Source organism: Poecilia reticulata, linkage group LG1, assembly GCF_000633615.1.
Source record: "Poecilia reticulata strain Guanapo linkage group LG1, Guppy_female_1.0+MT, whole genome shotgun sequence".
In the NCBI taxonomy this organism is placed as follows: Eukaryota; Metazoa; Chordata; class Actinopteri; order Cyprinodontiformes; family Poeciliidae; genus Poecilia; species Poecilia reticulata.
The window spans coordinates 11693847-11709318 of record NC_024331.1 but is presented as its reverse complement, the minus strand read 5'-3'; the positions used below and the strand labels follow the sequence as shown (position 1 = coordinate 11709318).

Here is a 15472-nt window from a genome sequence, read left to right as displayed (position 1 = left end):
TACATTGTACAATGAAAATAATGGGATCAATATGTAAAACTCTTGTCTAACCTGCTTTTTAACTTTTACTGTAAAGAAAGAATGCTTTTTCAGATGGGTTTATAAGAACAATTCTGTCACCGTTTTCTGGCAGCGTTAAAATGAATGTTTGTAACGTGACTTGCACTAAGTGGCTATTACATCCTTTGCACAGTTTACCGTCTGGTTTGACTTTCTTCTCCTTAAGGATCTGTTGCTTTTAATATCAGGTGTCGACRAAACAGTTTCCATACAGCACTGATTTGATTTCCACAAATACATAAAACCTCAGAGAAGGGGCTGCCATGAGAAATTTGTTAATTATTTAACAGTTTGCGCTCTGAAAATGACTAAACAGAAATCTTAACTGTATCGCTAATATAWACGTTTCAAAGTACTTGAAATATTTTTGTGAAACTAAGTAGATTTTTGCGATATCAACAGAAAAAAGCTGCAGGCTCACTAAYTACTGTTTAGCCAACTTCAAAATCAACTGAAAGCACAATGATGGGTCTGTGAATATTGAGCCACATGACATAACACTTAAAATCTCACAAAATAGTAAAAAAAAAAATGTCTTGCTGCCTGTGGGAGTGTTTTAAAATTAACCATTCAATACTGAGTGAGTCATCGCTGTGTAACTGCAGGGGCTGCTCAGGGCTGCAATTTAAAAATTGGACTGCAGCTGGTCCCTGTAAAGAGCCAAGAGCACCATTATATATAGTTTTTTTTTTCAGAGTCTGCTTGACCTAAACATGTATTCCACAAAGGAACATCATTTTCTGTAAGTAATAATTATTAAAATTATTAAAGAGACTTTAAGTATTTCATTGTATGTGCATTTGAACTATAATACAAGAGGTTCAACTTTATGAAATTAGTGTTAAGAAATATTGAACGCTTTCTCCATATACTATTTGTTTTTAAGTAGCTTACCTGTAGGAACTGTCTGGTTCGAGCACAGGACGTCGGGGGAGAGTTTTTTTTTTTCGGAAAAACATGATCCTTCTGGGCGGGGCAACAAAACTTGACGTAACACCTGTGTTGAAATCAGAAATTTGCGAACACAAGCAAACAATTTGACTTCGGTTTCTCTTCTCAGTGCTCTTTTGCGCCGCACGAGGAAGCCAAAAGTATACAAAAAAATCGCCATCTTGTGATGTTTCACCAGCACTGCATTTCGAATAAAATCCAGTGTCATTTATCCAAAATGTTATYGAAAAGAAAACGCCGACCGTATTTCATGCACGCACACGTTGCTAGGGACGCCTGYGTTGTCGCTAACAGGAACGACCAAACACTACTTCCGCTTGGAGCGTCAATGTGTCTCCACGTGAATTATMAAAGTGTACAAAGTAAGTAAATAAGCAGCTCACTAACTACAGTTTTATAAACACGTTTCAACTGTTGTCAGGTCGGAGTTTCTAATAGCTACCTGTTTTATTTTTCCCATTCTCTTATTCTTTGTGGCTAATGTCAACAATGCTGCAGCTAGCCAGCAAGCAATGCTAGCAACAGCTATRAATGAAAGAGTAGTCTAGTATGTTCATTTTGTCTGTTTTACTCTTGTTACGGCCACTTATAGTACAATAAAAGCAACCAGTATAAAAGGGACAATATTTATTATTACAAAATAAGAGGATGTGTATTGTCCTTTTATCCCGTTTGTCGATTTTTCAACTGTGAATTGGGATTGTGTTGAGTCGAATATAAACGTGGTTGTTCAGCTTTCAAGATCTGAAAACACAAACTTTTATTCACATTTCAGACGGATTCCGATGAGGACGTGGTGTTTGTTTCTGAAAGGTCTGCACCTAAACCCGTAGAGATTACCGTCAACCTGGTAATGATTTATTTTAACAACTAACCGTCTTTACAATATTTGTTTATCGCACATCAAAACACTTATAGGTAATATGACGTATCTTTGACTTAGTTTTCCCACGATGATCACTTTTTTAAAATTTTTTTAAATAATCTGTAAATCAAAAATCTGACAGTCATAGTTGACATTTAGACAGTCAGATTGTTGGTAATTACAAACATTTGTGTTACTTCTGTTCTTTGTCTCTTAGCCTGGCTGGTAAAATGTCTAACTCATCATATAAGTTGCCATTTAACTTCCATCCCACATTTCCTCCAAGTGGGTTTTAGATTAACAAAATAAGAGGCGCAATAAAACTTCTTATTTTTTCCTCTATTCTTTAAGAAACCTTCTGAGGTTGATTCATATCTTAATCAGATTAATTACCACTCATGTCACATTCAGCTTTCTCGAGTTCAAAGTTGGTATTCTGTCCCTAAATACATTAAAGCATTAAAACATAAAATTGTGAAAAACTATTTTCAATGTAAAATCCTTAGGAAGCATATAATCCAATCATTCGCCTTCAGGAGTCTAATTAGCAGGGTTCCTAACTGAATCAGTGTGGACAAAGAATAAAACATCGATTGAGTTTCCAGACTGTTGTCCTTTCACAGAGCTGCAGGAAATCCGTTAATTCTGCTTATGCAGCATTTACTCTCTTAAATGATGTTGATTCTATTTTTCCCATATGTAAACACATTAATAAAACCCCCACATGAATACAATTGAAGAATGCATTTATTTATGAAAAAACGGCCTCAGAAAACAAGAATATGAAGACTCAGAGTGAGAAAACCAAGTTGCACTTTTTGATTTGAGTTTAAAAAAAAAAAAAAAGACTAACTCGCTTTTTGTCAACACAGCCTTTTTAAAGTGGATCTATTTGTGGTTTTAAACCCAGGTTGCCACACATAGCACCTTCACTAATAATTTCAGAGCGTTTACAAACTGCGCTCCGGGAAAATCGTGATTTAGTCTGGGACAGTTCAGCCCAGGAGACACGAGAAATCTGGATCAAACGAGCAGACCAGGTATAACAAGTGCACGCCACACTTTTTAGATACTGATTTGCAAAAAAAATAAAAAATTATATCACACCCTATTTTGTCTTGGCGTGTCACTTAAAATGCCAATAAAATATATTGTGCTTTGTGGTTGCGATGAAACAAAAAGCAAAAAAAAAACCCCAACAAAAACAGAAGATGAGACAATCGGTGAACGCATGAAATCAAAACCCTCTCAGCGGACCTAAAAGCATAGAAACGAGATCTTTCAGACGTTCTGATTTTCAGTGTCCCTTTAACGCCTCTGTAACACTGTGACTTAATGCACACAGTTAAACTGCGATGGAGTAAACGCAGCTCCAGGCTCAGCTTTCCACAGCTTGTGAACGACGATGACGCGGTGGTTGTTTTTGATGTCAATCGTGTTCTGCACTCATAGTGGACGTTAAGGCAGATCTGTTGCTTGGCTCTGCTGCAGGAGAAGCTACTGGCTCTGCAGAGGGACATTGATGAGCAGTCCCAGCCCACACAGCCAGCCAAACCTCTGGTCAGTGTTGACTCCTCCGGCATGTACAAAATGTGTTTTTATTATTAATCTAATTGTCTCCCCCCCAAAGTAACAGTATTATTATTATTATTATTATTTTTTGCCTGATCTTGTTTAAACCAGACAATCCGCTCGATCAGTGCTGGAGCAAAGATGGAGGGGGAGAACGGCGAGGCAAATATAATAAAGACGGAGAAAAAGCAGAAGAGAGAACAAATAAGTTCACTAGAAATCCAAATCTGTGCAGCTGAGAACGGGAGCCAAGCCAAGATTAAAAAGAAAAGGAAAAAAGTAGAAACGGTGGCAAAAGAAAAGGAGGATGAAGTCGATCAGAAGAAAGACAAGAAAAAAGCGAAAAGGAAGAAACATGATGGTGTTTCTTCAACTATTGAAACGGATGACGGCGATAAGAGGAAGAAGAAGCCGGCAGGAGACGGTGTAATTCAAACAGAAAACATTACCTTGAAGGCTGGAAAATTGGAGAAGGAGAAAAGGAAAGAGGAGAAACTCAAGGACAAACGTGTACAAATCAAACCAGAAGATATGAAGGTAGAAGAAGACGAGGAAATGCTGATCAGAAGTAATAATCGCAAGAAACCCAAGAAAGGAAAAGGCAAACTTTTAGTTTTCCTTGAGAAGAAACTCGAGGAAAAATGTGTGCAAGTCAAACCAGAAAATATGAAGGTAGAAGAAGACGAGGAAATGCCAATCAGAAGTAATAATCGCAAGAAGCAAAAAGGCAAGGTTTTAGTTTCGAGGACAGCTGAGACTAAATTGGTAGTTGTAGAAAAGAAAAAGAAAACTCCTGCAATTACTAATGGAGTTGGTGAAACAAAAGCAAAAAAGAAAGCAAAAGTGCTGGAAAATGGGATAAAAGTGGAAAAAAAAGAGACAGAGGACAGCAAGGTGAAATTAAAAAGGAAGAAAGAGAAGGAGAGTAAATCTGAGGGAAACGAAATCAAAGCAAAGAGGAAAAAGTCGACAGAGGACGAGGAAATTCTCCCAAAGAAAAAAAACAAGTTAAAAAACAAAGAGATTGCTGTAGAGGAAGATGTAAGCGAGGTAAAGATCAAAAAGAAAACAAAGAGTAAAAAAGCCAAAGAGGAAGATGGAAACGTAGAAGCAGAGGAGATGGAGCCACAGAAGAAGAAAAGGAAAAGAGTGAAGGAGGAAGAGGATGTGGAGGACAGCATCGCTCTGGCTGCTGAGCCGCAGAGCAAGAAGAGCAAAAAGAAGAAAAACTTGGCTAAAGAAGGTCAGGACGTGAACACCGAGGCCAAGGCTACGGGGAAAAAGAAGAAAAAAAACAAAGAAGAGCAGGTAGACTCACAGGTGAGCCAAAAAAATAAGTGTTCAGCTGTTTTTAAATTACTAGAGTGGTCAGTAACCAGCCTGGGTTCGTGTTTCAGGACTTTCCCAAAGGCGATGTGGTTTTCCTGTCAGCAAAGCCCGGAAACAGCGATGAGGTCGCCATTAATCAGGTGAGAACATCTCTGCATCACTTCCACTGTGGGATTGTGTTCATGAATGAAACACTTCCTTTTCTTACAAAAAAAAAACACAAAACAGCAACAGAGAGCATTTAAACGTTTTTCTTGGGATCAGGATCAACTTTGATTGAGACTGATTCAACCTGGACCGAATTGTTTTTCACCAATTCCAAACTCATTCAAACCCAATTCATGGTTTGCAAAACTTTGTATTTGTTAAAAGAAAAAGAAAAAGGAGGATTCTTAGTGACCCCCTATTTGTCTCACCTTTTCAGCTGGATGAATAATTTCTCTTCAAGCTCTGTGAACCAGAGTGGTTTACTTGTAAAGACTGGTTTGGGCTAAAGAGGAGCTGTAAAGTTAATTATAATTGTTTTATATTACACATCACATCATTGACATATCGTGGATCACTCGCCCCATCTAATTACTTATTACCAAATAAGTGTTATTTGAAGAATGTTTAGTTTAGGAATTACAATTTCTTGACATGGATTTTAACTTTATAACACACATGCACTCCATATTTTGATGTCTAATACGATATTTTGCTCACAGGAGAGAAGAAAAGCTCTTCAAATGGAGATTGAGGAGGCTTCCCAACCTCATAAACCGGATAAACCTGCAGTCAGTATCAGGATTTCTCTTGTATTCCTTTGATCGTTCATTTAAAACTTTAAATGCTTTCATTTCATGAAGTTGTCTCCAGGTAGTTATGATAAAGCCAAGTGATATTCTGGCTTTTTGGGGGGCGAATCAGATGTTTATTTGTAGTTTTTACTTGTTTTTTCTGTTGTTGTTTTTAGGACATCTAACCATTAGAGACCAGATTATTGCATCTTTACATTTTACCAGCCTGAATGGGCTGTAGTAATGAGAGCATGCAGAGCTTCATAGCTATATTCTTAATAGATATTTACATTTTTTTGTCATAGTAGCTCATCTACAGTAAACCTGCACTATAAATGCTTTCATCTTTATAACTAGTCCTAGTTGTGGGCACTGCTAACTAAAAAGTTAGTTACACTAACCTTAAAGGGCCATACCAACATGGTACTTACTTAACAGAAGCTAATGCTTTGCGCCAAGTTCAACCATGTTGAATGTCGGTGACAAACCATATTGCACCTAGGGCCAGGACTTTAACGCATTAATTTCGATTTATTTATTTGATAGACTTGAAGCGTTGAAAATAGTAATACTTTTTTTTCATGCTGAAGTGCCGATCCAGAACCGTTTGTAGTCGCATTTCTGGTACAACTGTAATTTTGACACACAAACATCCACTTTAACAGTGATGGATGATTAAAAAAAAAAACATGGTAGGAAACAGAGTTGCTATTCAAAATAAGAGCATGAATATAAAGGTCTAACTACATTAGCATAATTGTGCTAATGCCCAAAACGTTTCACAGATTAGAGCACTGATGAGCTGTCATGGAAGCCCAGCCGAAGCTTCATTCACTCCTTTGATGCCGTGACACTGCAGCTGCCTAATATAGATATTCAGATGTCAATACCAGGTCCAGAACCTAAATGTTCTTCCCAATTGTCTTTGGAAGGGTTTGGGTCAGTGGAGTACCGCTCAGTTCGACAGCTCCCAACAACAGCAGAAGTTCCTGCGACTGATGGGCGGCTTCAAGAAGGGCTTCCAGCCGGCCAGGGCCGCGGCTGGAGGAGCCAACATGGCGCTGGGGAAGGACGCGCAGCAGCATCTGCAGCAAGGACTTCTGAGACAGTTTGAGCGAGCACACGCACAGAAAATGGACTTCAGCAGCAGAGGGGCGGGACTTGGGTTTACGGCGCCCTCCCATAAGAAGTTCTCCATCGACATCAATGCGTCTCGATCCGTCCGCTTTGATGACTAACTACGGAGGTCGGCATTTTTGTACTTCCGGAGTATTGATTCAACTGGAGGCTGTAGTTTATAACTCAAAGTGTATAAAATGACATTTTATGAACGAGAAATATGCAAACTGTATGTTGTGTAGCGTTCATACCAGTTTTAGGATAGTTGACTGTCACGGTTTTGTAAATTTCTCTGAAGACATTGTGATGATTATTTTAAATTCTCAACAATCTTTCAGTTTCAACTTTTTTTTTTCCATTCGACAATGTGTTATACACCTAAATTGGTTTTAATTTTTTTTAAGGTTAAAAATGGAATGGTTTGAAAGCCTTTCAAATAGATGTGAATGTCTGGACACACTGGGCTGAGCAGCAACTTGACTAGCAGCTGACATTCAATAAAAAAGTCACAAGCAAATGCTCTGATAGTCATTTAATTTCATTCCTGCACATTAGCAGTCGGGAACAGAATAAAATAAAAAGTTCACTTTAATAAAAGCAGAAAATCAAGTTTGTTACTGATGGCTCACAGACATTCAGCTGAAATCGTACTCGTTTCATTGTGTTCCAAGCAWAGCAGYCTTGTTAAAGTCACRTTGCTTTGAGCTTTCCAGTTGCACTTTAAAAATACAGAAAGTCTTGCAAAGATACAAAAAAATACAGGCCATAGAACATGGATCATCTTTCTGTAAATTCCTATGGATAGATCAGCCACAGAACAATAATCTGCAGGAAAGATGCTTACTGTCAATTCATGTCTTATACAAAAAGCCTACCTGTGTTATAAAAATCCAAGTTCCAACCACTTCAAGGTTTTAAGACTAATTTGTTTTCATTTAATTTTGTAAATTAATTAATCATGAGGGGTTCCAGTATTTTTTTGATGGGGTTTAATGGAGTATTGGAACAATAGACAGCAGTCAGRAAAGACGTGTCTAAATACTCAGAAAAGGCCCATTCAGGAGAAACTTTCCACCCTGCAAGTCTTCTCAAGCTTCAAGTGAGCRAGTTTCTTCAACAYATTGCATCCATTTACCCACAGCAGGGTAATCTTCTTCCAATTAGAAGGTGGGGGAACAGAGTGCCGAAGCGTCCCTGAGCAGGACTGACCACCTGATTCCCCTTTGATACGCTTGTATACATCTCACATATACGCATATAAAAGCAGTATAAAATGAGAGCAAAAGACAAGGCGCTCGGCAGAACCTCATCGAGGTTAAAGAGGCGCCCTTTAAATTTACCCTTTGTTTTTTTATAACTGTCCGTGTTGAAACCATTAGTGTATGGTTGGAACATGAACCACAGTCCATGTCGACACGTTCTGTGTTACAATGTTACAATCGACCAAACGATACAGCGTAGAAATTCAGAACACAGCACTCATATTTGAAGCCCGTCTTATTTCAGATGGCAGAAATTTCATTTTTAATGGAACCGTTCTTAGAGAATTACTCCATTTGACCCCAAATAAAGCCTGAACTTTCCCCATGAAGCAGCGGTCTCAAACTGCGGTCCTCAATGGCCGGTGTCCTGCGACTTGTACACGTCTCTCTTTTTCAGCACGCCTGACTCCAGTATTAGCTCATCAGTTAATCTGTAGAGCTTCACTGCATGTTAGCGAGGCGACTGAGTCATTTAATTCAAGCGTGGAGGACAAGGAACGTGTAAAAGTTKCAGGACACCGGCCCTTGAGGAATGCGGTTTGAGACCCGCTGATTTAAAGAAAATAATKCAAAAATGGTTTCRGGTACAGCGAGCTTTCACATCATCTCACATTGCAACCACAAGCTTCAGTGGATTTTTATTGGCATTTAATATGATAAACCAACACAAAGYAGTGCTTAATCTTAAAGTGAAATAAAAATGATGCATGGGTTTCAAAACGTTTTCAAATAAAACATCTGAAAGGTGCGGCGCGCTTTTGAATCTGCCTTCCTTTGGATTCACACCGACATTAAATCTCACACAGACGACCTCCATTTACCTATCGGGACGTTTGAAGGCGACTTGTTGCTCTGTATTTTTAGGTGGAGGTCGTATCAAAGTGAAAGGTGTTGCATCCAAATGTACGCCACACATTTCAGATGTTTTATTTGTAAGCATGTATTGAAGTCCATGCATCATTTTCTTTCCATTTCTCTTTACTGCACTACTTTTGTGTCGATCCATCTCATAAATCCCTAATTAAATGCTTTACATATTGTGGTAAGTGAAGATTTGAAACTGTTCAAAGYGGTGAGATTACTTTAAAAATCCTCGGTACGTTGTTGGTTTGGAAAAACTTATTTGGCAGAAAACTTTGCTAGATGTCCAGCAATGACTAGCTTTAGATTATTATAAATTTTTTTGTATGGCAGTTTAAATAAAATGTGCCAAACTCACAAGGGCCGGAAATCCAAAATATAAATCCAYCCCRGGTTAAAATAGACGGGGCTGATAATTCATTTAATTACAATAAGAGTTTAGACCTGACCTCTGCAGAAGTGGCTCTGAAATTTGGATTTTACCAGTAACAGTTTCATCTTCCAACCAAACGGTGGCAAAGACAGTTCTGGCTGATGCTGCCATAATACGCAWCGATACAACCCTGAATCCTGCATTTGGAACAAAAACTTCTCCTCTCTTGGCGCAAAAATTGTACTTTTTTTTGATTCTGTAAAATCTTGGCAACCGCCAYTGTAAAACCCTGACCTGATGCGATTCTATAAAGTAATTCAGGATGGCTTTGAATATGCCCGTCGCTGGCCTGTGGACYTTTGATAAAGATCAACTTTGAGCTCTCTGGGTTTAATCCAGCACAATGAAAAACRTGCAGAAGTAAAGCCGTTAACAAGACACTTAATGAGCCGATATGAGAAGTAGCCCAGGAACCACATGTCACCCAGAGAAAAAGAGTTGGGAGGCCGCTTGACGAAAGGAGTCGCTTGTTGGTGCTGTGACAGACTTTCAGGGTCTCTCAGGCTTCCAGATACTCGGGCTGAACTCGGGCCACTTTACGAAACTCCTTGGCGTTGGTCTGCGGGCACTGCATCTCACGCCAGCTGATGGGAATCATCTGGGCACCTGGTATGTAGGAAAGTATTTTAAAAAATGCATCAGTGACATGCTCAACAAACAAGAATGGAGTCTGACATGGCCGACAGTAACTGCAAACAGAAAACATCAAGATTCTTGCAAATTCAAGTCAAAATTCAACACCGTACTTAGCAGCTACGTAAAAGTAAACATCTCGCCGTTATTTGCACCACCTTGTGTTTATAATCTATAAAATACCGTCAACCTGGTCCGGTTGAAGAGCTGCAGCTGAGCGGTGAGGTTTACCTGCTTCGCTGTGAGCCACCACCACGCCCAGCTCGTTCTCAGCTGTCGTCAACAGGTAGGTAGACTGAACGTCCCCRAGCGAAATCTGACATGGCAGGTGAAGGATTTAACTCTTCACAGGTACATCTGTGTAGCACCATTTATACGYAAAGTCAAAGTGCTTGACAAGAAAATAAAGGAACTGAAAACGGAAGGAGAATAATTGTAAATACTTAAAATTCACATAAGAAAAGAAACGTCAAGATGAAAATATAAAGTAGTAGTTAGCACATGGTAACGAACTGGGAAAATAATGTGGAGTTTATGGGTAACAATGGTAGTCATGTCATAACTGCACCTCAGGTAGGCATATAGGAGCACTTTTTCCCTCCACAAAACTTTCCATCAAAATGCTTGAATTCAGCGTTCTGAACAACTGGCTTCTTTAGCAATGACTTTTTGTTGCTGTTGYCATTTACAGTCTTCTGGACAGAAGTTTTCCTCAAGACTGTAGGATCATGYGAGATACTGAATTCACCTGAAATATATATCTGTGTGTAATGAACCTATCTAATGTACTAGGTTATTTGCTACAATTACCTTTTTAAATCTATTCAGGTTTATTGCACCTGTGCATTAATGAGTGGACTGTGACACTTGTCACATGCTCTTAAGCAAACAGTTAATCACCTGTGTCAGCTGTGGCTTTTAATTTGTGGGAAGCAGTCRCATGCAGTCTAGGAATGTCAATCGGTAACAAAGGAGGAATCTGAGGTATGAGCTGCATAGTTTCTGCACTCACATAGTAATTTACCTGTCACATAACCGTGTTAGTCATAAGTAAAGGATACGACTTTTGCCAGGACAATGTCACCAGGTCTGAAGCTTTTGTATATGTCCACCTACACGAAGAGGAGGGGAAAGTTTACACTCTGTATATTTTCACACATGAGGAGAAGGGGAAGCGTAGGAGATCTTCAGAGTGAAAGTGTCAATCATCGCGCACCTTGTCTTTCTCCGACTCTCTCACGTCTTCCTTTCTGTTGACGCAGAGAGAGAGAGAGAGAATGAGACAGAATGAGACAGCTCCTCAGAAAAGGCAATAAATCAACCAGGAGACGCTTCCTGTTGTACCTGATGGTCCCTCTGAAGCGGTCTTTCAGCGGTGTGGAYCCCACATAGAGGATWTGGACCTTCGCAAACCTCGAGTTGATGCCAGTCACCTTTTAAATTGAAGCACAAAATAGATGTAAATAAATAGAAGCACACAATAGATGCAAGAGTCGGAAAATACTTTTGTGTTTTGTTTTTATGTTTGGACAAGAAAAGATAAAGTTCTCCTGCATGTTAAAGTTCTTCATGTGGTCCAAAAGTAAACAGGTYTACTGTGCTCTACATTATCCATCACTGTTGATTAATCCATTTCTGTAAATCCATTGAACATCAATGTCATCTTCCAAATGTATCACTAATATGTGATTCATTTCAAGTCTGCRTATCTGTTAATTTTGATTATTGTAAGGTAAATGACATTTAGTTCCTCTAAAAAAATTTTTTTTAAATCACATAAACCAATAAAAAGAGGTTTTAATAGAGACATGTAATGATGATCATGTTTTTGCCAAAAAAACAAAACAAACAGTTGACGYAACAGACGTCCAGCAGACAGACTGACCCCCTCCACAACGAGGATAAGGCACCGGTTCCTAAGCATGTTCATGGAAAGTTGAGTGGAAGGAAAATGTGATGCTGACAGGAATAGCCACTGCATTCCTGTGCAGAGGTTAACCACTGAAAAGATTAAAATTGAGACGAAATTCTGTTTTTTCTTAAGAAGCACCTGCTGTAAATCAGTCGCAGGTGCTTCAAATATTGCTTCAAGTATTTCAAAAAATTATTCACAGCATTAATAAGCTTTCTGTGTATGGAAGGTTGAGTGGAAGAAAAAGCTTTAAAGAAAAAATAATTGAAATAAAAGGATTGAAATGTATAGGTCTGTTTATAATGAATCYGTTTTAAGTGAACWATGAGCTTGTGTCCATAACAGACCTTGCAGGTGACGATGGCTCCAACRTCTGGCAGCAGCAGTGCTTCAGTTTCCCTCACCACTGAGATCACCGGCAGCTGGGGGAGCACAGACACCTCAGTCAACTCCCTTACTAATAATTAGCATTGCTCACATTTCAGTGAGCAATGCTCACTGAAATGTGAGCATTTCAGTGAGCTCACATTTCAGTGAGCATTTCAGTGAGCATTTCAGTGAGCTCACATTCCCCATATATGTCATATACCTGACATATATGGGGACATTTCTGTGTAATATAACTTAAATGCTACAAGCCTATATACATTGAACTCCATCAAAAGATTTTTCATATTCATCAAATATTAAATACATGCACACAATGTCTCCTGTGCACAACAAGCAAAAGTGAATGAGCAAAAATAGTGATCCTGAAATAATTAAAAATTGTTTCAACTGAGGCAACTGGTGTTTCTATGGAAACAGACGGAAGCAGGCAAAGGCACTTTATTAATTATGCTTGTTTTTGTAATGTTTCATAATTAGTCATTAACAACTGGATGGTAATCACTATTTTCAGACCGCCGCATGTTCCAAAATCCTCTTCGAACTTCAAATGTGGAGAATTCATTTCTTCTACAGATTAAGCCCAACCAGATATACAGGTTCTGCTGCTGATTTGTAGCTAAAATCTTTAAACAAAATGAGACAAATTATTCCACTGAGGTTGTGGAAAAAGCTCCGAGCCACAGTGGAATACATGAAGTTAACACCTTTCTTTAAGACAGGTTACAGGAGGTGTGGAAGTAGCAAAATGTCAACAATAAGTTTCTCCAACATCGTTATTAAATCCTTGGCTGAACGTCAAAGAGATTTTAAATCAGCTGTTGAAACTGGCCAAATGAAGGTGAAACAAAAACTGCAACAACTGTTTAGTGCTGCATCTCTCTCTCATTGTGCCCTAAAACTCTTCAAAACCCAACTAAAGAGCAGGAATGTACCAGCAGCTTGTGATCGTGGAATAGGGATTCAGTCATAATACAGTTCATTACAGTACAAATCAACAGCAGGCCATTTTCAAGAGAAGAAAAAAAAATCTTGTCTTACAAAAACTATATTTTAGAGGGTAAAGGTACGGTTTAATTAAAATGGAAGATGGTTTTTGTCTGGAACGGTTCCAAGAGCAGTGGGAATCCTGGAGTAGCACACCAAACAGCTGAACAAGGAGTGAGAATGTAATGGTATGCAACTACAGGAGCTGAAAACATGTTGCAGCAAAGGCACTCAGGATAGTGGATGACAACACTTCTGGCTTTTAAAGAAATGGCAGAAAGCAACTGTTTTCAAGTTCAAAGAAGAATGACTTAAAATACTTCATGAAAAACTAACCAAACACCTCCAGATTTATTTTTTTTTAAAAACAACTCCTTACTTATCCTCATTTAATTTTTTTAAAATACACTTGCACATATATCCTTCTTCTAGGATGCAAGAATATGTCTACAWTGTTAAAATAKTCACATAGTAAGAAATGAACTGTTGCGCTTATAAATTAATTCGTTGCCGTCGTGCAACAGACTGACTTTGAGCAAACGCTTACTTTCTGTTGCGGAAAGTCATTAAAAAATGTGACCGCTTTCAATCAGCTCAAAGTAAAGTGACACTGCACACTGAGCTGCTCACTTTCATTACGGCCCACAAATTGCACAATGCTTCTTATTCAGGCCCTTGTGTGAACCTCGCTGGCAGCTTTCCAAAAGTCTGTCATCCACACCAGCTACACAAATAAACTCTGCCACCGCCTTGTGAACCTCACCTCCTCTCCCTCGTTCTTCCTCATTACGTAGCCAGCGAGGGAGGAGTAGATGTAGCCATGTCGCTGATACACTCCGGTGCCTTGATTACAGTCTTCTACACTGCACAGTTTCTCACCTGAACGCAAAGAGAGAAGGAGTCAGTGAAGGGAACATTACATACCGTCATGTGCAAAATRAGTCGTACCTCTGGTAGATTTTAAAGCGATCTTTTAAACTGAGCACAATGTTTTCTTTGGCTGGAAGAAGGTAATATCTAAAAATCAAGGTGATGGAGAACTTCCAACCTCAAAGACTTGGCGCTCATCACCAAAGATAAATCATCAAGCGCAAACATGAAGGATTTTATTTTTTAGAATGCTTATAAAATTATATTGTATCTAAGAATCTGACAGGGGGCTGAGTAACTCTTTCTGCACCGATGCGTAGATCGGTATTCACTTAACTTTGGGTTAAGTGCCTTTGCACAGGGGCACATCGAAGTGGGACAGGAGGAAGCTGGAGTCGAACCAACAACCTTCCAATTACAAGACGACTACACACAGAGTTAAAATATTAATGGTTAAATAAATATTTCAAGAAATACCAGCTTCAGTTTAAAWGGTGAGAATCTGAAGGTAGAATCTAAATTGTATTGTAATAAATTTAATRGAACTGTAATGTAATACAGTACGAGAGGCTCCAAAACATACAATTAAAGGTAGAACTTTTGTAGTTTTTAAAATTTGTAATATCTATGTTTGTCCATTTAAACCCGTTATTTAGTAATAAATACATAAACAGATAACGTTAATCYTCATAATGAAACTGAATGAGGGGGRGTAGCTGCGGGTGGAGTCGGTGTGTTCAAAAACAAGAGCGCAGAGGAATGTGCAGCTACGCCTGGGGCGATGGGCAGGGCAGGTGAGACCAAAACAGCTAAACGAAGTCGAGAAAAAAAGAGCAGTACGTTTAACTATAACATATCTCTCCCATCTTGTTTTGCGGCCATAAATAAAATTTAACGCACTGTAAATCTACAAGAAGAGGCAAGTCTCTGCTCACGTGTGGCTACTTAGCTGTTTCAACATGTCTGACTGTAGCGGCACTTAACTTTTCAGCTACACAAAAGCCTCTCCATCACCCGAAACATCGGCAGCGCTACTAACACGGTCTAAATTCCGAGTGAAACACATTTTAAACACTTTAAACGGAGGACTCACCTGGGACACACAATCTCAGGGGCGACATGTTTTCGGGAAGAGCAGAGAGCCACCTCATTGGCTATAAAGAAGGCTGGTCTAGATTATGATTGGATGGTTTTCTTTCTTCTTCATTTGTCCCCTTTTTTGGCGATTGGCCAATCGACCGTAGGCTACATTAGAGCCACCTAGTGGTCAGGAATTGGAACTGACGAGATCTTCCATTCTGTCTGTCCAGCCTTCCTTTGAGACGTTTATGACTAGACCAGGGATGTGCAACCTTTATACAAAGAACTGTTTCTGTCCTAAGTCTACTCAATTATCAAACAGAACGAGTGTTAATTGCAAATCGGATTTTGTTTCAGTATACTACGGTTTTA

General features: G+C 39.0%; 2 protein-coding genes across 2 annotated transcripts; one reads left to right on the top strand and one right to left on the bottom strand.

Moving 5' to 3' along the window:
• Nucleotides 1-1367: 1367 nt before the first annotated feature.
• knop1 (lysine-rich nucleolar protein 1) lies at nucleotides 1368-7192 on the top strand. Its single transcript, XM_008410861.2, has 7 exons — nucleotides 1368-1373; nucleotides 1787-1861; nucleotides 3368-3436; nucleotides 3560-4768; nucleotides 4846-4917; nucleotides 5485-5553; nucleotides 6489-7192. Exons 4-7 carry the CDS (start codon nucleotides 3590-3592, stop codon nucleotides 6792-6794), a joined length of 1626 nt encoding a protein of 541 aa, XP_008409083.1. The 5' UTR covers nucleotides 1368-1373; nucleotides 1787-1861; nucleotides 3368-3436; nucleotides 3560-3589; the 3' UTR covers nucleotides 6795-7192.
• A 53-nt stretch (nucleotides 7193-7245) lies between these two features.
• Nucleotides 7246-15191, bottom strand: exosc1 (exosome component 1). The gene is made up of 8 exons (XM_008410872.2): nucleotides 15114-15191; nucleotides 13914-14029; nucleotides 12124-12198; nucleotides 11209-11297; nucleotides 11081-11114; nucleotides 10926-10976; nucleotides 10096-10180; nucleotides 7246-9837 (listed from the first exon to the last, which is right to left on the bottom strand). The coding sequence occupies exons 1-8, from the start codon at nucleotides 15169-15171 to the stop codon at nucleotides 9731-9733; spliced, it is 615 nt and encodes a 204-aa protein (XP_008409094.1). The 5' UTR covers nucleotides 15172-15191; the 3' UTR covers nucleotides 7246-9730.
• Nucleotides 15192-15472: the final 281 nt, after the last annotated feature.